At 45.4% G+C, this 22,478-nt stretch overlaps 1 protein-coding gene across 1 annotated transcript in view; it reads right to left on the reverse strand.

The window, feature by feature from the left end:
* The window catches only part of EXOC6B (exocyst complex component 6B), a 273,905-nt gene that overhangs the window by 52,406 nt on the left and 199,021 nt on the right, over positions 1 to 22,478 (reverse strand). Inside the window, exon 24 of the mRNA XM_009999464.1 lies at positions 21,916 to 21,989. Within this exon, the coding sequence (XP_009997766.1) occupies positions 21,916 to 21,989 (74 nt within the window). The remainder of the gene's footprint in view (positions 1 to 21,915; positions 21,990 to 22,478) is intronic.

Here is a 22,478-nt window from a genome sequence, read left to right on the forward strand (position 1 = left end):
AGGCAGCAGCTGCTCCTACAGCACGAACAAACGTCCTCGAGAAACCAAATGCCATCACACACGTGGTGATTTCCAACCTCATTGATGGAAGACAGATTTCAGCTCCTGTGCAAGAGCCAGGTTGTTGTAGCCAAATACTTCCCCAGCCCCCAAAAAGCTGATTTCATCAAAAGATCCAATTTGCAACCCTATCGTTTACCAAAAAAAAAAACCATAAAAAAAAATTAATACAATTAAACAAAAATCCTCTTAGCATAATCTACTTTAAAGACTAAATCTCATTTGTAGGTTATTAGAGCTGCTTCAGTCTGGAACACCCATGTATGGGGTTCCCAGGAACTCTGAGAAGAGGGAGTCGCAGTCGGTTGTACCAGAGTGTTTTGACAAGTTGCTGCAACACTGGATGCTGTTGGCTCATCAGTTCCAGCCCCAGCCACAAACAGCTTCCATCACTTGCACAAAACCCTGCTCAGAAAGACAGTGGAAAAATATATGAATAAAAATCCAAATCAAAGTGATGGCATGAAGGAGATCTGTGCTGAGTTTCAGGGTCGATCACTCAGCTCACTGTCAGCCCCAGCCTCCAGCCACTGTCTGCATGTTTTCTATTTAGACTAGGCTGACAGGAGCAATAATTGTGAGTTTGCTACTCTTTTCAGACCACCTAGCACACTTCTGGGGCAAGAATGACTGTTAGTTGTTGACCATAAACAGCTAAAATCACCTTCTTCAATCTTAAATGTTTTAAAAGAGGAGTTCTGGGTTCTGTAGGAGTTTGCATGAAGACAGTTTTACTCGGAGTAAAGGGAAAAAAAAATCTCAATTTTTTTCTCATTACTATTTGTCTTTTTCTCAATATCCACATATATGAAAGATTTTCATAGGGACATGGAAGAAACTGAGGCATGGGGACTCTGGTCATGACCTCAGGACAGCAAGAGCAGGGTGAAGGGCTGCAATCCTGGTGGTCAGCTCTTGCTCCTGCAGGCTCCGTCCCCGACCCAAGAAACCTGGATCCTATTAGAAGCTTTGGCAAAGACTTTGGACCAGCCTTTTGCTCATGTGAATGACTCTTGTGACTCGAACAGTGGGACTTTCCTGCACTGTGACTCAGTTTCCAACCCAGCAGGGCAGCTGGAGCTAAGTTGAGATTTTCGGGAACCTCCGTGGAAGAAGAGCACTGGGATGCCGGGAGATGAGCAGGCTCTGCTTTGCAGAAGTAATTCTCAGAAACACTGATAATTTACTTTTGAATGGTTTCTGGACCTGTAAAGCAGGTGGAGGTTCACCTGCAAAGCTCAGCTCAAGAAGGAAAACGTTGGCCAGCCAGCAGGGCTGCAACGTTTCCCCACATCTTTTGAAATCAAAGCCAACACAAGCCCTCAAAAAACAAACAGCAAACAGCAAAAGGGCAGATAAACCTCATTCTCCTGTGATAGCTGGGCAGGTGGTTTCCTCCCAGAAGGAATTCTCTAATACTTCCAACTTTCCACTAGTTTCATTTGAAAGGGAGAAATGAAATAAAATTTTAAAAAGCATTTCTGTTTTCTGAACTACAGTGGTCCCAAACTGAAACCTTGGGGTTAATGGTGTTAGTACCTACCAACCTAAAAGGCAGCTACAGAGAAAAAAGAACCAGAGCCTTCTTGAAGTGATCAGCAGGAGGATGAGAAAGGATAGAACAGGTTGCAACAAGAGAAATCTCAATGGCATTCAAGGAAAAATCTAAACATTTTCCAGTGGGAAAAGAGCTGGGAAAGTAGTCCCAAAGAGGCTGGAGAGGACAAGGTCTTGACCAACCTAGTCTACCATAAGCCCTGCTGTGGGGAGTAGAGGTTGGAGCAGAGACATCCAAGGGTCCCTTGTAGCCAATACTCTTCTGCACTACATGGTCATGGTCTGGATTTTATTTTTTTTTTCCAAAGAAATAAAAAGTTATTTTAGATATCCTACCTTATGACAGCTAATTGAATGTCTGAACCCGTTTCCTTTCTATTTTTCAGGAAATGCCAAATTACAAAGAGAAAGGAACAAGAGATGAGAAGGATGGACTTAGGAGGAGATCTGTATGGGGAAGAAAGTGACAAAAGAGACAAAACATGCAAATATGTATAAACAGAGTAAATGCCTGCACACTGAAAGGTATCAGAGGATGCCAAGAATGAGGAGAATATTTCAGTGCTCCCAGCTGGTACAACTTCCCCATTAAGAGTAGCTAGACATAGCTGTGAGAAGTCACCAAGAATTTAGTTATTCTATAAGGGCCAGATCCAGCCCAAGACCTCATTAACTTTTCCACTTGTGTCATGTGAAAAAATACTCAACTTTGTTTTCTATTCATGGGACATCAGCTTTAATTCAAGACTCAAATTGTGCATTAAGTCACTGCACTTCTCTGATCAGATCTGTTTCAATCTGAATCTGATCAGATTCAATATCCCATCACCCTGAGCCCCATGCTCCACCTGGGGAAGGTGGGAATCCCTGCACCCCATGAATGTAGGAGAAATCAAAAGCTTCTCCTGCTCTTCACCTGAGCTGAGGTGTCAAGAAACAAAACCCATGCAGGAATCTCCTTCCCCATGGATCTCACCCATGGATCAGGTCTCTAAGATAATTATGGGCTAGTCTACTTCAGAAAAAGCAACAAGCAACATTATCCCCAACATTTTACAACAACCAAAGTTGCTTCACCATTTCCAAACACACACAAAGATATTCCCTCATTGAACTCCCATGTTCAAACCAAAGCACAGCTTGTACAGTAAAGTAGTAGGCACAGCAACCATGTGATGCCCATTTAAAAATAAACCTAATTAACACAATCTCAGTTGATAATTTGAGTCAAACGAGTACACCTCGAATCTTGGTGTGGCTGCAGAGCAGGAGGTTTCCCTTCAAGCAAACTGTTGGGTGCTTGAATGCAGCAAAGTGTTAAGTGAAGCATCAGAGAGGGGACAGTGATTTGCAAGCAGACAGGTTGAGGAGGAGAAATGAGAAAATTAAACCACAACATTCCTAGTTCATGTTGCTACCTCTACAGTCACCATGGCCATGCAGTCCATGGAGATGCAGAAGTTGGCTATTGAACATACCAGAAGAAAAGAAATCCACTAAGACAATACAAGCACCAAAGAGAAACAAAATGCTGGCATTATCCAGAGCTGGACTTCTTTTAAAAGGGTGTAATAACATGGTGAGAAGATGAAAACAGAGCTTCAACTGCCTTAAAAATAATGTCCTGCAAATGGTGCATGTAGTCACTATCACCAAGGTAATGCCCAGCTTCCAAAAGGGAATGAAAAGGTGGAAAGATAAAGGTCAGATCAAGGACACTGGAAGATGCAAACCAGTGAAGTTCTGCTGTTCTGTAGGTGGCCAAGGATGGCTACCAGTTCAGGTTCAGAAACACTTTCTGCAAACATCTCTAAAAGGTCCATCCATGGAGGAGGGCTGAATGCATGTTCCCATGGAGTAGATCTGCCTTGCTGACACAACAAAGCAGGTGTTTGATCCTTTAAGTCATCCCATTGGTGAACAATTCTGTTAGAACAAACAATTTAAAACTCAAACTCAGCTCTGAAAGCAGCAAACACCATTGTCTGGAGCTCATGTTTGAAATTAATCTGAGTTGAGAGGTGTCCACCAGGCCAGTATCTCCCAAGCATGGGCAAGGGACAAGCCTGAGGGTGGTTTTGGCGAGAACAAGTGCCACCCATTGAACCACTGCTGCTGCTGACCATGCCTTAACCTGCTGGGGACAATTCCCTGCAGAGTCAGTAAATGAACTGCACTGTCTCCACAACGGGGTGCGACAGCAAATGACTCAGTAAATCACATCATTGCACGGACCGTGCTTCCTCCAGCTCCTCAGCCTCCCTCTCTCTCATCTATATGTCAATTTTCTAGACTATTTTTTCCTTCTGGCCCTGCCTAATGAACTGCTGACTCTGTTTGACACCTCCAAGCCATGACAGATGGCTCTACACGTGGCTGCTGATGGCCTGGAAACCAGCAAAAGATGTCACTCGCTGCCTGAACCCAGCACCCAGCACGGGGCAGCTTCACTCGACTTGGTTACATTTTAATGGCTTTGTGCCTTTTTCCACTATTTGTAAGTGTGATCAGAGGAGAGAAAGAATATAATTTCCACAGTCCATTACATCACCTTTCCTCTTGGAAAACTTTGTAACTCCAGATATATTTATCCACAGCATCCCACACAAGCTGAACTATCTCTTTACGAGAGCAGAATATTTTCATCATGTATATTAAAAGATCATCTATCGGAAAAATATGCTACTGGAGAACAAATTGTGCTGGAGGCTTACTCTGACTTCTCTTAAGGGGCCTTTGGAGAAAGCAGCGAGTGGCTGGAAGGCAGAAGGATAATTAAAGCCCTAAATTATAAAAGCTGCAATTAAATCCGTGAGCAACGTTCCTCTCCAAGGCAACGAGTGTCTGGGACACCAGGCGATGCTCACGGAAAACTTCCACCTATCCAAGGGGATAAAGTGGAAGCAGCATTTTTCCACAATGAGGGAAATAACATGTGCACATTACTTTCATCAACCTGCTTCCACAACATAGAGGGTAACGTGCCCAAGAGGTTCTACAGCAAGTTTGGACCCCAGACATTGCAAAGAATCATGCCTACCTCCATCCAGGCAGAAGGGAAAATTGTGTGAACTCAGGCTGACCTTAAAGAAATCCCTTAACCTAAAAATATAAAAGACAAACTGTTTCCACTGAGAGCTGCTATATAAAACCACTCTCAATAAAAGCACCGGACTCCTTTCAAACTAACCTCAAACATGAAGCAAATTCCAGCCTGCTATTTTCCTCTGGCATCCTGGAATGCACATCTCAAGGACAGAACTGGCTGTTCAAATTAGCTCCTACTCCTGCAGAAGCGATTGTTTTCAAACACTTTTGAAAAGCAATTCCACACAGGGTGTGCATTCCAGGGAGGATTCCCTCCCCTCTCCATATTTTAAACATTAAGAGGAGCAGAGCAATAACAGACTCCATACACTTTGGCTCCAAGTTGCCACAAAAAAGAAGAAAAAAAGCATTATCACAGAATCATAGAATGGTTTGGGTTGGAAGGGACCTTCAAAATAATCTAGTTCCAAACCCCCTGCAGGGCAGGGACACCTCCCACCAGCCCAGGTTGCTCCAAGCCCCATCCAACCTGCCCTTCAACACTGCCAGGGATGGGGCAGCCACAGATTCCCTGGGCAACCTGGGCCAGGCTCTCACCTCCCTCACAGGAATTTCTTCCTAGTATCTCATCTAAACCTCCCCTCTTCCAGCTTGAAACCATCCCTTCCCATCCCTTGTCCCATCCCTTCCTGCCCTTGTAAAGAGTCCCTCCCCAGCTTTTCTGTAACCCTTCCAGGTACCAGAAGGTGCTCTGAGGTCTACCCAGAGCCTTTTCTTCTCCAGGCAAACTACCTTTTTTTGGTGGCTTTTTTCTTTAGTGCCCACTCACAAGTGAATACCACACAGAATCACAGAATTCTTTAGGTTGGAAAAGACTCTTAAGATCACAGAGTCCAACCACAGATGCCTCTGACCTTCGGAGGCTGATTACAGGTTCAGATGAGAACAAGTCAAGCCATTTGCAGAAACAGTCGACCTTCAGGAGCAGCTTTGTGCTCTGAGTCAGCACGCGAGGACTATTTCTGGTTACGGGGCACACCCCACAAGACTATCTTCTCAGGTTCGCTTAATCTTCGAAACAAAAGATTCCTATCTACCATCGCTGTCATTCCTGATTACCACATCATTTCCCCATCAGCCCTCATGTCAGCAACCAAATTAAGGTATTACATTCTAGAACATTTAACGTGATTAGATCGGAGGAGTATTTACTCTTCCACTTGGGCAGATGCGACTGCTGTGAACAGGAGGATGGGGAGATGCCAAGGGAGTCTCGGCGTGGTACACACCTACTGCTGCTCTTCTGTCTGACACCACCTCATACAAAACCCAGAGCTTTTTTTTTTTGTCCTCAGCTTCCCCCCCCCCCACCTCCATTGTTGTTTTTTTTAATATATTCAGCATACCAAGGTGCTCCAGCCCATGCTCAAAACATCCACACGTTTTAAATATAATTCAAAGACACACGTATCCGCCCAGGACAACCTGCACTTCCAATGCCAGGAACTCCCAGCCCCACCCAGCCTGGCACCCACTGGGGAGACAGAACCAGACAGCTCATGGGAAGATACCAAGAAAAATTAAATAATAATAAAAAAATCACAGAAATTAAATCAGTTCCTCACAAGAGGTCTCATCCCAAATGACACAAAGCTTCCAACTACGTGCCAGAAATAAAAAGCTCTGCAACCTCTCTGACCAAACCAACCCAGGGCCCAAACTTTGGCCAACCACTACAGCTGAGTGATGAATCGAAAACTACAAGAACCAAGTCACAGAGCTAAAAATTACCCAGTTTAATGAACTCAGGATTTGCTCAAGCAGGATGAAGGCTCTTGGTGATACATGGAATCCAATCGTTGCCATCCCAGCAGATTACCCAGGCACAAGTTGGGTCAACAAAGTCAGGCCAGCTAACATCCAATATTGCACTACTTATGTTGGGTTTTTTTAAGAGCTGGTCCACAGCTCTTAAAACTATGACTATGATCCTACAGCTGAACTCTCAAACTTCAATCAAAATGACGTAAAGCTCAATTTTTCACAATTACAACAATCAGCCATTGGAATAACCTCCCAAGAGAAGTCGTGGATTCCCTAACACTGGACACTTTTAAAGATTCAGGTGGACAGGGTGCTGAGCCACCTTGTTGAGACCATGCTTTTACTGAGAAAGGTTGGAACAGATGATCCTTCAGTCACTTATAACCTGGGATTCTTTGATTCTGTGATGTCCTGAAAATAATGTTCCCCACGGCAGACCTGCTTCTCAACCAACATGAGCAGGTATCAGGGAACAAACATCAGGATCTCCCCATCACTCCTCTCACAGACCTTTCCAAATTCCTGCCATGCATTGCTTTTCCCAGGGGCCTCTGCTCCAAACTGCAGCATTTCTGGTACTTGCTTGGCTCCAAAGCCTGAAAATTCCTAAAGTAAGTAAAAAGTTCACCTCCACCTCTGCAAACAGTCAGAACTGCTCCAGTGAAGCAAAAGGGTGGATGCTTCTGTTCTCTGATGGAATCAATGATGGACTTAGGAATCATAAATCACAGAATGATTTGAGTTGGAAGGAACCTTGAAGATCATCTTGTCCAACCCCCCTGCATGGGCAGGGACACCTCCCACTAAACGAGGTTGCTCCAAGCCCCATCCAACCTGGGCTTGAAGACTTCCAGGGAGGGAATTTGAACCCTGGAATAGGACATAAAACTCTCCCCATTTTTGCAGGGTGCCTCTGCTCACCAGCAACAGCTACAATGGTCTGTGAAACCACAGCCCTCCTACAGCACAAAGCCCAGAACAAGAGGGGCCCCTCTAGTCTAGTCCAAGCCACCCAACATCTCAAATCATGCCCAGGAAGTGGCAACAAGGACAGTGACAAAGAGTTAAGTATAAATTTGGTGCTTCACTCTCCTGCAACAAGACCTTCCAGCCATGACTATTATTTTTTTTTTTTTTTGGTCCTTCCTTTGCAGGAATCTGAAAGGATGAAGCAGGACCCTGAAGCCAACTTTAATGGATCCATTCAAGCAACAGCCTCACGGTGCAATTATCATGCCTCTCCAGTCCAACTAATGTGCTTGTTTACACTATCTGGCAAACTCCAGACCGAGTGTCTTTTCATCACTGGGATTCTTTTGCCTAAGCCAAGACCAACAGACGATGGGGGTAATTTAAACGTTGAAGGCCTGGATGGTATTGATCAACCAGCCTTGACATCAGCTTGCTGTTCCATGGAAATACATCCCCTGGGAACTGCCTTCAGTGGAGAAGGAGACTTTAAATGAATGAAGGAGAAGCTGGCTGGAGAGATAAATATCCATGAGCCCATGACCTAAATAAATGCTGCGCTATGTGTAGCTTGTTAGATTTGTTAGAAAGAGCCAGGGATTATCCAAGAGAACCATGTGAAAACACACTGTGAGCTGGTGATGGGTCTCTGCTGCAGAAACCTGTCTGGCATCTCCAAACAGCCCCACCGGTGCAGACACGGTGCCTAAGAACTTGTTAAGGCATCCAGTAATAACAGGTGCTAAACAAACAGGTTAGAACTCAATATAATAAATACTGTCTGGAGTCCCACGCTTCCCTGCCCCCATCTGTCTTCCTCCACTTTTGGGGTTGACCTGTCTGCAAGCACAGGAAGATGTAGCCCACAGTGGAAACCACCTCAGGCTTCACCCCCCTGGAAGCAGAAAGGTATTTCTGCTTTTCTGTGTGAAAGAGCCAGAGGTTCAAAACCACCAGAAAACCCATCAACCACCCTCTTGGTGGGGGGCTCCTGCAGAAAGCTTCTTAGAGACATGGTCAGAAAGGTGTTCACATCTTGCCATTAGCAATTCAAAGGGAGTCAGGGGTGGAGAAGACTTCATGGTTCTTCCATTGCTTAACCTCAGCTGAGCCAAGTGAGGTGCATTTCCAGAGGAAAGCTCATCTCAGCTGAAACATCAATGGCCCTTGGAGATGAGTCAGCTCCTCTCACTGGAGAAAGGATTGAGCCTGTAAAGTGGAGTTCAGCCATTTGGCTTCACCTCACCTCAGCCACTACTGCAAGCAACGTGTGATGCACTGTGAACCATTACAGAGCACGACCAACAGTCTCTCCTGCAAAGCAGAGACTCCTTGGTGGGTCCCTTCCATTGCCACACAGTCGTACCATTCCTCTCACCCTTGTTTCCTCTCCTCTGCATTGCCTGGACTGCCCTGAAAGTTTAGGAGGTCTTCCTGAATCAAAGAATCATAGAACCATTCAGGTTGGAAAAGCCCCTTGGGATCGCCCAGAACAACCATCATCCCTACTCTACAAAGTTCTCCCTTAAACCACATCCACCAACACCACATCCAAACCACCCTTCAACACACCCAGGGATGGTGACTCCACCACCTCCCTGGGCAGCCTGTTCCAGTGTCTGACCACTCTTTCTGGGAAAAAATTGTTCCCAATGTCCAGTCTGACCCTGCCCTGGTGCAGCTTGAAGCCCTTCCCTCTTGTTCCATCACTAATGACCTGTGAGAAGAGACCAGCACCAACCTCTCTCCAATGACCTTTCAGGTAGCTGCAGGGACTGATGAGGTCTTCCCTCAGTCTCCTCTTCCTCAAACTAAACATTCCCAGCTCCTTCATAAGATTTATTCTTAAGTTCTTCATAAGATTTATTCTCTAGGCCCTTCACCAGCTTCGTTGCCCTCCTCTGTCATCACTCCTGAGCCAGAAGGAACTTGTCTTCACTCCAAACTACTTCAGGTGCAAAAGCTGTGTGTGTCTGACTGGTTTCACCTTCAGCCAGATCCTCCAATAAGCCCCATAGCAGAAAACTGCCACTTCTCTGCACTGGTGGCCAGACCACCTCCATCTATATCAATTAAAGACCATTAGCTTAATTGCTCTCTTCCTTCCTATGTATCGTGGCACACAGAGCCCTCCTAGCACTCCAATCTCACATACCATCTTGCAGGTCACATGTTCTTTTGGATATGTATAAAAATAGGCAATAAAAAGTACTTATTCTAATATTCAGTGAAAATCACACACCGGATGTCTAATGCTTGTTCAATCTTGGATGCTTTGGTGCAGTTCATTACATTTCTAAGATTGTTTCTTTTATTAATGGGCAAAAGGAATGCAAAGCCAACCTGAAAGCTAGAAAGTCAAATGAGGATATTTCTGGTGTGTTCACTTTAACACTGGATGTGAAGAACCACAGGATCACTTAGGTTGGAAGAGATCTTTAAGAACACTGAATCCAACTGTCCACCTGACACTGCCAAGCCCACCACTAAGCCATGTCCCTCAGCACCACAACTACAGTTTTAAAATTCCCACAGGGATAGTGACTCCATCACTGCCCTGGGCAGCCTGTTCCAGTGCTTGAAAACCCTTTTGGGGAATAAATTGTTCCTAATACCCAATCTAAACCTCCCCTGGCACAACTTGAGGCCGTTTCCTCGCATCACCAAAAAGAACTGCCTTTTGGAGACCATATTCCCAACTCCTGGCTCCCTGAAGTTGCCCAGGTAAGTTTAAGTACAGAAACTGAAACTGCAGTGGCAAACACACCTGGAATGTGACTGCCCATGGGCCAGAACAAAATCCACCTCATCTTTCAGTATTTCTACTAGTAGCAGGGTAACCTCAAAGCTGGATTTTGTCACTACAACAGATGTGCCATACATCTCATAAATCTCATCAGCCCACAGAGCAGTTCAGGTCCCAAAGAGAGAGATCTGGCACCACTTTAGCCATGTAAGGGCATCCATCAGCTGCCAGCAAGATCTCTTGAATGCCTGTGTTCTGTTTATCTGTATCTTGTGGACATCTAGGATACCTCTGGGCTTCAATGACAGCAGTAGGCATCCACATGTAGGCACCTCTACCACTCCTCTCCTATTCTAGAGGAAAACTACCCTTAAACACTGAAGCACCAATTTAAAGCAAGAATCCAAAACTTCCCCCTATCACCAGATCATTCTGCAAACTCTCCAAAGACTGTCAACCTATCAAATACCCCATTTAATCACCAAACAGCTGCAACTATTGCATTGTCTTTAAAAACAAGCAGACGTGCCCTGGAATCAACAGAACCTACAGGAAGGCAAATTCCTGTTTTTACCATAGGGTGGAGGAGAAACTGACAGAAAAGTTGAAATAAATGACCCTGCAACGTTCCTTGCTGTGCAGTGCCACCTTGCTGAGCAGTGCCACCTTGCTGAGCAGTCATCAATAAAACTGGTAAGGGTGAAGTACTGATGCTTTGGTATGAGATGCTCAGAACATTCAACTCAAGTGACCAAGCTCTCCAAGAAGGAATTGTTGGCTGAAATATAACATTAAGCCAGGTTAAAACACAATCCTGGGGTCCCAACTCTCAACTCATTTGGAGGACACATCTCTACACTGGTTTCTTCCAGAGCTCCAGCATGGTTGTCATTCCTGCACCTGCTCTCCACTGCTTCAGCTTGAATCATGGACAGGTCAAGTTCCCTCTACTCTGTCTTCTCTCCTCCTTAGGGATCTTACATATCAGAGCCACCTGCCTTTCCTCACAAACCTCATCTCATTTATTAACCTCTTGATTCACATGTAAAGCACTACATAAATGCTAGTCAACGTGTGTCCTACTTCAGACAAACAGGGAAAAAAAGTGTGTGAGAGTGTGGCAACAGACTGTTCTGGGAGTGGTCATCTAAGAGGCAATGAATAGCTCCCTCCTGAAGGATACAGGGTACCAAAGGCTTCTCAGACAACCCCCTTGCAACTAGAAGTCACCTTGATGGATAGTAGTACCAGTAGTTCTGTCTTAGCTACTTTACCCAGATGTTCATCATACCACTGGTGATCATAGAATCCTAGGGGTTGGAAGGGACCTCAAAAGATCATCTAGTCCAACCCCCCAATGATGTTCTTTGATTTGCATGTTTTATGTCAGAAAGTTGACTGCTTGACCAGCAATTGCCACAACAGCCTTTCCAACACCTCCTTCCATGATCTGAAACATCAACCCAGAGATTCAGCTGCACTTGAGAGATCCCAAGGAGAATTACTGCACAGATACAAGACTGCTCTGTAAAACTGACTTGGCCACCCACCAAGGTGCAGCTGACACCTTCTAGGGAGACCCAGCAGCTGAGCTGAGCAGCTCTTCACTGTCACAGCAGCTACAGAAGCTCTCAGGGGTAAAAACAAAAGAAAGGGGAAAAAAACAGGAAAAACAAACAAGCAAACAAAACAAAACCACACAAAATGTTGCACCAGGTGAAGCCAGGATGTTGTGAAAGGCAGCTCCATAAAGGCTCTTTATGGACAGCTCTTCCTCACCAGCTTGAGAGTGACAGCTCCTGAGGAGGCACAGCTCACCAGGGAGGATTTAGTTTCACAGGCAGGGATGTTGAGGTGAAGGGCAACCACCTCTGGCCCTCTCTGCTCTCCATCAATCCTGCCTCCATCAGCAGGTTAAAGGTGACAGTGGGCCTTATAACTCCAGTGGTGTCTGTTTCCCTGGTCGGATGACTGTCTCACAGCCTCCTGCAATTAGAGGGCACAGCAGGGAGGAGATGCCTCATCTCTCCCCCCACCAGCACGGACCAGCTCCTGATGTTCACACCCCATGGTAGATGCCTGAAGAAACAGCAACCTGCTGCAGGGTGAATGGACCCTGAGCAGCCAGAGCTGAGGGTGCTAAGGAGGAAGCAGGGTCTAAAGTTGAGTCTTTGAGGAATCAAACCCAATGAGAATGTGTTCCTGATCCAGTGCAAGGTCCACTTTTGCTGAGGTTCTTCATGGAGTCCCATCTGAGTGCCTGCACTGCTTGTTTTAGCATAAAATATACATGTAAACGAGAGAGGAATAATGAGTGGTTGCATAATCACAGAACATCAGGATGGAAGGGACTCAATGATCATCTGCTTCAACCTTTTTTAGCTAAAGCACGGGCTAGACAAGATGGCCCAGGACCTTGTCCAGTTGAATCTTAGAAGTGTCCAATGATGGGGAATCCACCACTTCCCTGGGGAGATTATTCCAATGGTTTATTGTTCTCATGGCGAAAAGTTTCCCTGTTGTGTCCAATCAGAATGTGCCCAGGAGTAACTTTCACCCATCACCTCCCATTTTTTTCCATGTGACATTTTGTAAAAAATCAGTCTCCATCTTCTTGGTAGCCACCTTTAAAGTACTGGAGCATAGCAATAAGGTGTCCCCTGAGCCTTCTTTTCTCCAGGCTTTCCTCATATGACAGGCTCCTCAGTCCTCTGATCTTCATGGCCCTTCTCTGGACCCTCTCCAGCCTGTCCACATCACTTTTTGCACTGCAGGGACCAGAACTGAACACAGATTCCAGGTGTGGCCTGAGAAGTGCTGAGTAGGGTGGGATGATGGGGTTTTTATCTTTCCTTGTTGATACAACCCAGCATCCCCTTGGCTTTCTTTGCTGCTGCAGCACACTGGCCACTCACATTGAGCCTGCTGTCCACCACAGCCTCCAGGTCCCTTTCCAAATAACTGCTTTGCAGCTGGGTAGATCCCAGCCCATGCTGTACTCCTGGATTCCATTTCCTCAGGGAAAAGACCTTCAACATTTCACTGGATTGCTCTCAGCACACAGCCTTGGAAAGAAAAACTTCAGCAGAGGGACACAGTGATGAGGGGTATATGGGACCAAAGCCTAGACCTGGGGGTGGCCACAGCCTGAAAAGCCCAGCTGCTCCCAAGCAAATCCCAAGGGTCAACCTAAAGAACCAATGAAGGTGAGCTAACCCCACCCCACCACCTTCTGACTTCCACATCTGAACCAGCCCCGTGCACTGTTTACACAACATCTCCAGGAATTTAACATCAAACCACGAGGCAGAAAAAAGAAAATCTATTTCTCACTTTCAAATTTCTCATTTCCTCCTTTTATTTCTTTTGTCTAGTCCCAAAATCTCCCACTGAAAGAGGATTTGATTGTTTGTTTGGCTTTATTGTTCCAGTCTGGGAAGTGTCGACAGGCTCCACAATTCCCACTGCCAGGCCCCAACGAAAGAAACCCAGGCAGTGCTCTCTGTGTAAGGGAAGTGCTAACAGAATATGTTTGCACTCTTGATGTTTTGGGGTTTTTTTACATTTTTTATTTTGTTTGAAGGCTCTGGGGAGCATCCAGGCACTTTTAATTCCTCATCATGCCAGTCCATCCTTCCTGCATCCAGAGTGATACATTCTGAGTCTGAGCAGTCAAATGGACTGGGGATCGCTGTGATTTTAATGCAATTTAACTACAAAAGGCAACATTTAAAGTAACACTAAGACTAGCTTAAACCCACCAAAGCAAGAAAAAAAATCAGAGTTAAGGCCCTAAATCCACCCTGAGCTCACGCCTTTGTGTGTCCTCTCTTCTCCCCATCCTCCTTCTGCACAGCACAGCTTGGATTCTCAGCACAAACTTTGAAGCATCCTTCCTTTGTGAGTCAGACAGTTAACACTGATTTAAAACCAAATAAACTACTTAATGTGCCCTTTTCAAATACTGTCGGGTTTGGGGCACTAAAAAATAACAACATACTCTGAGCCTAACAAGCAAGAAACACAGTGGTTTGGCCTAAGCCCCTGGAATGTCCTTGCTGGTGCGCTGGGTTAACCGCAGGCTGGGGGACTCCTGCAAGGCTCCCTGGGCAATGCCTGCCCAACAATCCATGTCTGAGAACATCTCCATGGGCATCTGCAGAAAGTTGCATTGGAGTGGAGAAAAAAAAACACCTCTATCTGTCATCCTTGATCAGTCTCCAACATGGAATGCCATTCCCAGTGGGTTCTCCAGATGGGCTGAGCACCATCAGAGGTGCAGGATGCCTGGAAGAGCAAGTCCATGCATTGGAGTGCAGCCTGACCTTCAGGAGGTTCCACCATAGCTTGCAAACCATCTCTTGCTGCTTCTTAGATGTGTCATAACTCTTCTGAAAGAGTTTTTAATCAAGGTCTAAATGGTTTCCAGAAGAGAGAAAGCACTCTGATGTTGCCAAGAAGGGTTAAAGTGGGTGGTGCAAACATCAAGGCAGAAGGATCAGGTGATACTGAGCATGAAATGTGGCAAAAAAACCAAAAAGGCCCTCATTTAACACCTGTGGGTTTTCTTTTGTTAATTTTGGGTTGCCTTTTTTTATAGTGTTGTGGTTTTTTTTAAAGTAATTCTCTCCACCTTATCTTTTTATTTGTTCACCTCTTCCAAGTTTCTGAGGGAGATATGGGGTGGGAGACACATGGCTGGAGACACCTGGACACCCTGACTAACGGAAATCAAAAGGACATTTGGAGTGCAAGGGGTGACATGGGAATGGGTCCCACATGCTCATATGAAATCCAGCTGCTGGGGACCTTGGGCACATCTTGTGCACAGGTGAAACAGGTACCATGTTCTCACCATGGCAGGTTTCCAAACTGAACTTAAGAGCATGGCCAGCTCCACTTTCCAAAGAGGAGACATCTGATACAACACAACTACATGAATTACACAAGGTTTGAAGTGGGCCTTAATAATTTTACAACTTTACACGATCTGTTACTTTCCACCAAGTGATTACAGCAAACATTTTCAAAGGTAATTTCATTCCAAATATGGATTTAGAGAACCAATCCAGGCTCTACTTCTTGACAGAGAAAGCTAATGTACAATCCTTTATTTCTGCTAACAAAACTACTGTCCTACCCCATGCAGGTAACTTTTGAGAGGAAGCTCAGCATGGAGCTGCAGTGGCCCAGACACCACTGGGGTCCACCAGAAATTAACACCAGACTACAGCTTTGAAATTGGTTTCCCCAGATAGTTTGGCACTTAGAAAAAAAACCTGCATAATTTGGGTCTGTGGAAGTGGAGAGGTGTGACAGAGGATGAAGGAGATAATATCTCCACTTCTGGGAAGATGATGTGGCATCAGGAAAAGTATCTACCACATTCATGGATGTTTAACTGGCAGTATTGTGTTCAACTCAGACACTTTTGGCTGCCTGTTCTGGTCCCCATCAACTGCTTAGATACTTCAGATCTTCATGTGTGCACAAGACCCAGCAAAATGGGCAGTTATTAGTTGGCCTGTAGGCACTGCCATAACAAACATGATTAATAATGGTGGGTGCATTATCCAAAATATACCAATCTGTGGAAGGAACTCAGAGAGGAGCAACAAAAGCAATTAACACCTCACAGATATGATCTTAACAACAAAAAACTACATTTAAGGGTAATGATAAAACTAGCTCAAACCTATCATTGCTGGGTAATTAAGAATTAAGGCTGCAACTGGAACATGTGTTTTCACACCTCTTGTTTCCTGAGTGCACAAGATGATGATTTTTGCAGTGAAAGATTAATAGGATTCAACATTTTTCTTGGGAAGCAGCTGTGGGAAGGGCACCCAGGATGGCTCTCCAGAGACAGCAAAGGGCTTCAGATAGCTGAGCTGGAGAGGAGAATGTGGCAGAGGCCACATAGCAAGAGTTCATTAATTAAAGCCAGCACTGCTAAGCAAGGACAGAGTGCAGGGTACACACAGGAGTAAAGAGATGCAGTTAAAGCAGAGAACATAGGTTAAGTTAGACAGAAAATGTAGATGTCATAATTCTATGATAAAATCCCCTTGCAAAGGGCATTAAACAGTAGAGGTGACCAGAAACCAAAACGTGCACGAGTGTGTCTCAAAACAAAAAGTGTTTAGATTCCCTGTGCTGCAGTCTTTGGCCAGAGCCCTGTAATGGGTGTTTGGGAGAACCAGCCAAGCTGTGAGGCTGAAGACAGGTGAGTTAGGGCCAGGGGGATGGCAGCCTTCAGAAGGGATTGGAGATGGAAAGTAGCAACTGGCAAGGAAGCAGATGAGCTGAAACCCATGAGTCATCTTTTCATCTCTGCCCTACTGCATCCAATGATTAACACAGCAGCTACTCTGTCTGCAGCTTCTCTTACAACAGAAACCTGTGCCTCAAAGATGTGAGCAAGTACATGTGAAGTGGAGACATCTTGCTGAGATAGTTCCCTTCATTGATCCTCCCTCTAATACGATTTTCAACTCCTGTTGCATCAGCCAGCAAAGCAAGTGGGGAAAAACTAAGCTAAACCAGTTTCACATCTAACGAGCTTCTCTCCAGGCCACTGCACACTCATAGCATTGGCAGTCCCTTTCTCAGCAGGCTCAGGACTGGCTCCAGGGCTCACTCAACATCTTGTTTTCACACTGCTCATCAGATAATTTGACTTTGCAGGGTAGGGAAACCACATTTAACCACAAAATATGAAAACAAGTTAAAAAAAAACAACCCGGGGCTTCCTGTCTGGTGGGAACGAACTTGCATGTTGTCCTGGGTGCTGCCTCAGAGCTCTTAGAGGGACTGTCTGCACCCTACTGCTACTGAACAGCACCAGGTAACAGAGTAGAGAGGCAGCCAGAGGCTTGGAGTGTCATGGCAAGGTACATGGGACCTTTGCCCTTCAGCCCAAATTTGCCAGGGTTTCCCTTTGGTCACTGTGCCAGAGCTGGATTTGAAAGCCCTGGACTACACAGCAACTGTATGAGACAGAACATGTCACTTGATACAGGCTCAGCTTGCACAAGTCCAAGCCTTCACATGCCTTTAAAGCAACCAAGAACCAAGCAGATGGGAGTTTTACACACCTTATTTATCATCTGATGGTTGGATAAGAAGCAGGATACCCACAAATACCAGCATTACTGTATCTCCCAACAACCTCACAGTTTGCTGCTCCCTACAATGGAGCAGGTGATTCCTTAAACCTAAGAATAGAACCAAGAAATCCAGGTTTACCCGTGGACCCTTGCAAGGCTGAGTCTAAGGGATAAATTATCACAGCAGCTTTTCTCCTCTATCTTGGCTTATATTTTCAAATAACCAATCAAATATGGTCAAGACATGCCAGAAGGTTTAGAAGTCATTGGGGGAAATCAAGATGGACACAAAGACAGAAAAACTGCACATTTCATAAAGCTAAAAGCTCCCCCCTAACTTTGTATTTCATGTGTTTTAAACGAAACAAACAACACAACAAAACAACACTCCAGTTAACTATGCAAACAATGCAGGAGAGACAGGAAACCTGCACGAAGGGAAGAACAGAGCAGGGGCAGAAAGAAATCGTGCTCCTGAGGGGAACACTCTTTTATTAAGCATCTCTATCCAAGGTAATAGGGAAAAATTAACGCATCAGAGGGAGACCTCTCATTACCCAGCTGGCTGGCATCCAACACGAACCCACAAGAACCACAACTGGCTTTCAAACACAGTAAAAAGACACATAAAATGTTTGCTGTTGGACAAGCCACAAGCAGAAGAGCTGTTCCACACCCCGTGATAGCACTTGCCTGCCTTAACCTCACTGATGGGGTTTGAAGAGCTGATGCTCAAATTCATAACCACCATCAAGTTGCAACCATAAAGTAAAACAGAAAAGTGATGGAGCAGAAGAATGGAACCTCCCTCTCCTCACCCCTTGCACATCTTCCAACAAGAGGGGCTCCTGCCTGCCATTCTCTAAATCTCCCTTGAGGCTGTAGTTTTGCACTTGCAGAGGAAATTCAACACACAGGATTTATAATTTGCTGGACAGACAGAGAGGCCTAGAATAAGGAGCTCTAATCCATTGCGGACGTTCCCTCACTAGAGCCCAGAGTGAAATTCTTCGAGTGCTGGAGACAGATTTTCCTTGGCCAGCAGCCACGGGTGTCGATCTGGCTTCTAGGAGAGATCAGCATGGCTGAGGATTGCAGCAACTTCACAGACAAACATAAAACCTTCCTCTTCAACCAACTTGCTTATAATAAACCCATGAAAATGAAAAGCTAAAACACTTCCAGCTGGCCAGAAGCAGCAGAGAGAACAGTGAAATTATTGCATGTGCAGGCTCGGGGATGGTGTGAAGTGTCCTGGAGCTTTTCAGGGGTATTTGGACACTCAGTGGTATTTTGGACAGAAGTGCCTGTGTCACTTTTGAAAGAAGGATGTAGAAAAAAGAAAGTATTTAGGCACCTTTCATCTTTTAGAAAGGTTATTTACAGCATGAAATTTAGCTCAGATTTCCAACCTACAGAACCCAGGGTGTTAACAGCAAATTTTAAACTTTAAGGAAGAAAAGTAAGTATGTAACAAAGTAACTAAGTAAAAGTAACCATGCAACTAAGTAACTAACAAAGTAACTATGTAAAAGTAACTATGTAAAGCTTTCTTGTAAAGCCCTAAATATTTGTGTGTCGCTGACAGACCCTCATTATAAATGAGTTCTTATAAAAGGATTTCAGATGCGACTTGGTTTACTTTATCACTTCATTATAGGTATTTATGGATTTAGAATTATCCCAGAATGGGAAGAAAAGTCACTTTGTAACTTACTGTCTGCTCAGAATAGCAATTTTCTTTCTCTGGGTTTGTCTCTTCCCTCTTTACCATACAGTGCTGGAATTGCTCCCAAGTTCCTTGAGCTCACAGAGGAAATCAGGCTCTCAGTGTACAGAGGGATCTTATGCTTAAGCCTGTTGCACTGAACAAGGAAGAGCCCTAGACAATGTCATTTTTATTGGCCTCTTTTCCACTACAACGATCTGTATTCAACAGACAAACCCAATCACTACATTCTTCTACCACTTGATGTTTTATTGTACTGAGAATTCATTTTGGTCATTCCCTTAAACTTAATCATCCCACGTTACTTGGAAAACTTTCTTTCACCTACAATTGTTCTGTAAGAGCCACTACTGGAACATCCAGGGAAGGGAGGGGGAAATCTCTTTCACGTCCCTACTTTGTGCATTTTTTGCCCAGTCATTTTTCCTCCCTACATAACCAAGCCAGACAACTTCTGCCTGCTCATGCAAAGCCACACTAATTGACAGGACAGCTCCGAGGCAAACAAAAACCTACTTGAAATATAAACCTGAAATTACTTTTAACGTTTTGAGAAGCCTGGCTGGATTTCAGGTTGGAAACACCCTTTTTTACCAACCATGCTGGAGTTCCTTCCTGGGCGAAGGAAAACAGCCAGGAACACAAACATTTTCAGGTGGTATCTCTTCACCTTTCATTGCTTTAAGTCAATATTGTATTAACATTTAGAGGCTTAAAGGAGAAAGAATGCAACGTCCAGAAAGAACAAATGAAAAACAAGTTGAAGAAGAAATGAAAGACCTCTCTTGCTGTACCTTCAGTCCATTTGTCCTTCCAGCTTCCCTGCTCACAGGCCTGGCAGCTGGAGCTTCCACAGTGCTGGAAGCACTGGGATGGCCCCAGAGCAACCAAGGGAGCTTCACACAGATGGAGTTTTGTCATGCATTACATGCCATGGGATTAGGTCAGCAGCAAGATCAAGGGCACAGGGAACATTCTCATCTCTGCACCTTACTGCTAATCTCAATAAGCTACTGGATTCTTCTCTACTTAGAGCAACGAGATGTTGACCATGATCTGCATGACACGTGGCATCAACAACCACCCCTGTGATCCAGAAAATGATCTAGGACTGTCTGTCCTCACCTGAAACTCAACAGGCCAGAGCATCTCCCCTTCCTCCTCACCACATGCAGAAACACTATTACTTTAAAGTGCAAGAAAAAAGGTTGGGACTACCTTCCAAAACAAAGAAGAAAATGCCATGTCCAAAGACAACCATTTGACACAGGAGGAAGAAGGCAGAGGGCTACTGTTCAGCTCTCTCTTCACCCGAGCTGAATTCATTTGGCTGCTTCTGCACTTATGAACCGTACAAACATTTCACCGCTAATGCACTGGCTCAGAGCAGCTGAACCTCACCGAGCACTTTTAAGGCATTTCATTCTTCAAACAGCCACAGCTTTCCTCTTCAAAATCCCTGCATTCAAGTCTTCGTGCTTGGAAAAGGCCCAAAACCTCCACATTTCCTTATACCCAGGAGGCTGCGAGCGCGTTGCGTCAATGAAGTGCCAAGAAGCTAATGAAGATAAAAGTGTCAACGCGGAGCAGTGATAACACACACCTTTCCCATGTAGCTATTTTGACTATTTTACAAATAAATTGGGCAGTCCCTGGCAGGCCCGAGTCTGAAACACCAACGTGCAGCACCTCAACGTTATTCACCTTCTTGTTGCTTCACGGAAATGTCATTAGGATGACAGATTGCTCCCTGCACATCAATTGGATGCAGAGAAGTTCTCAAACCCTGATGGGTTAAAAGTGGCTCCAGCATGAATCCGAGTCCCAGTGGTAAGGAGATCATCGATACAAGGGATTATGCAGATTAAAGAAATACCCTCAGCACCCGAAAGTTTTCAGAATGCAAACTACGTCAACCCTGAAAACAAGAGGCACTGCATCATGATGGCAGGAGGGACAAAGCCAGGGGGGTTTAACAGACAAAAAAAGATTGTTTTAATAGGAGAGAAGCATCAGTCATTGAGTCTTACTTCATTCAGACTTTCTATCCAACCCATCCATCTTCAGTGCCAAGAGATGACAGGACCACCTCACTTTTCCCCCCCAGCCTAGTATATCAATAATGCCCGTTTCTACCCCAAACAAATGACTTGCTAGAATGGCCCTTTTCCCTAAATTTGCTTGCCAAGCCCCACAAATGCCTCAGTACCTGCTATGGTCAACTTGGCTCTCATGGGGCCCCCTCGAGAGGTGGGCACCGATGGGTGGAGCCTTCCCCAGTCATCTTCTCCTACAGCCACTTTGTCATTCGTGGCTGGGGGACCATCTGCAGAAGAGGGGACCGGGGAAAGGGGGAGGGCAGAGCAGAGCCAAAGAGGGACACAAACGGGCGCGCACACACTCGTACCCTCCCCACACAAGCCCGAATGCAAATTCCTTCACCCTCGCCGAACGCCTCTGGGGGCATTATCTGTGAACAAAAGTCCTCCAGGCGGGCGGTCTCTGCATCACTGCTCTCTCTGTTAGCACCACCTGCTTGGCGTCAGCTGGGAGAGTCGCCGAGTTATCTTTTTGCCATGTCTGCAGAAGCCAACGGGAGCACAATGGACCCCATCGGCCAGGGTCAGGCATGGCTTTCTTTCTCGCCCCCATCCCACCAGCCCTTTTCACCTCCATCATCTCCAGGACCCCGGAGCGCTCAATAAGGAGGTGGCTTCGAGCAGAAGGAGGAGGAGGAGGAGGAGGGGGGGAAATATAGGTCTCTGGCGTAAATCACCAACGCCGTTTCCCCTCCTCTCCCTTTCCTTAAGACCTGATGGTCTTCAGTCACACATCTTAAAAGAGAAACAAAAAACAAAAACACAAAGACTTACTTGTCTCAAGTCGATGAAGGCCAACTGCAGCGTGTCCCCTTGGAACCCAGGCACTGGGCCGGATCTGGCAAACTCTGTGGGAAAGAAAAGAGGATAAAAAGCGCCTTTAACTAACCATGGACAGGGAGATTGGCAGACGGATGACAGGAAAGACAAGAGAGGCTGGGGGAGAGGAGGACCGTGCTTCTAAGGAGTCATGTCTCCCTCCCTTCAGCGTCTTTGTTCGCCCTTCAAAATTCGTGTCATCAAAACACCATTAATTCCACCGTCCTGACAGCAAGGAAACTGTACTAATTCGACCTGAAATTTATTCCCATGAGCCGTACTGGGCTTCAGAGTATTTGTTTTGTGAATGGACAAACAACTCGCCGAGAAGAAAGGGGGGGATGGGGGTGGAAAAGTTTTTCCTCTCAACACAATAAAATCTTCAGCTGTGAAACTCCTTTCAGTTCCGAAAGCTATTTATATTTTAGGGCGCTGAAGGAATTTTCTAATTTCACGCCTGTCACCAGGCTCCAGAAGCATTCATCAAAAAAATATGCCCAGCCACATCATTAATTATT

The sequence above is a fragment of the Chaetura pelagica genome, unplaced genomic scaffold (genome assembly GCF_000747805.2).
Source record: "Chaetura pelagica isolate M959 unplaced genomic scaffold, ChaPel_1.0 scaffold305, whole genome shotgun sequence".
Lineage (NCBI taxonomy): Eukaryota > Metazoa > Chordata > Aves > Apodiformes > Apodidae > Chaetura > Chaetura pelagica.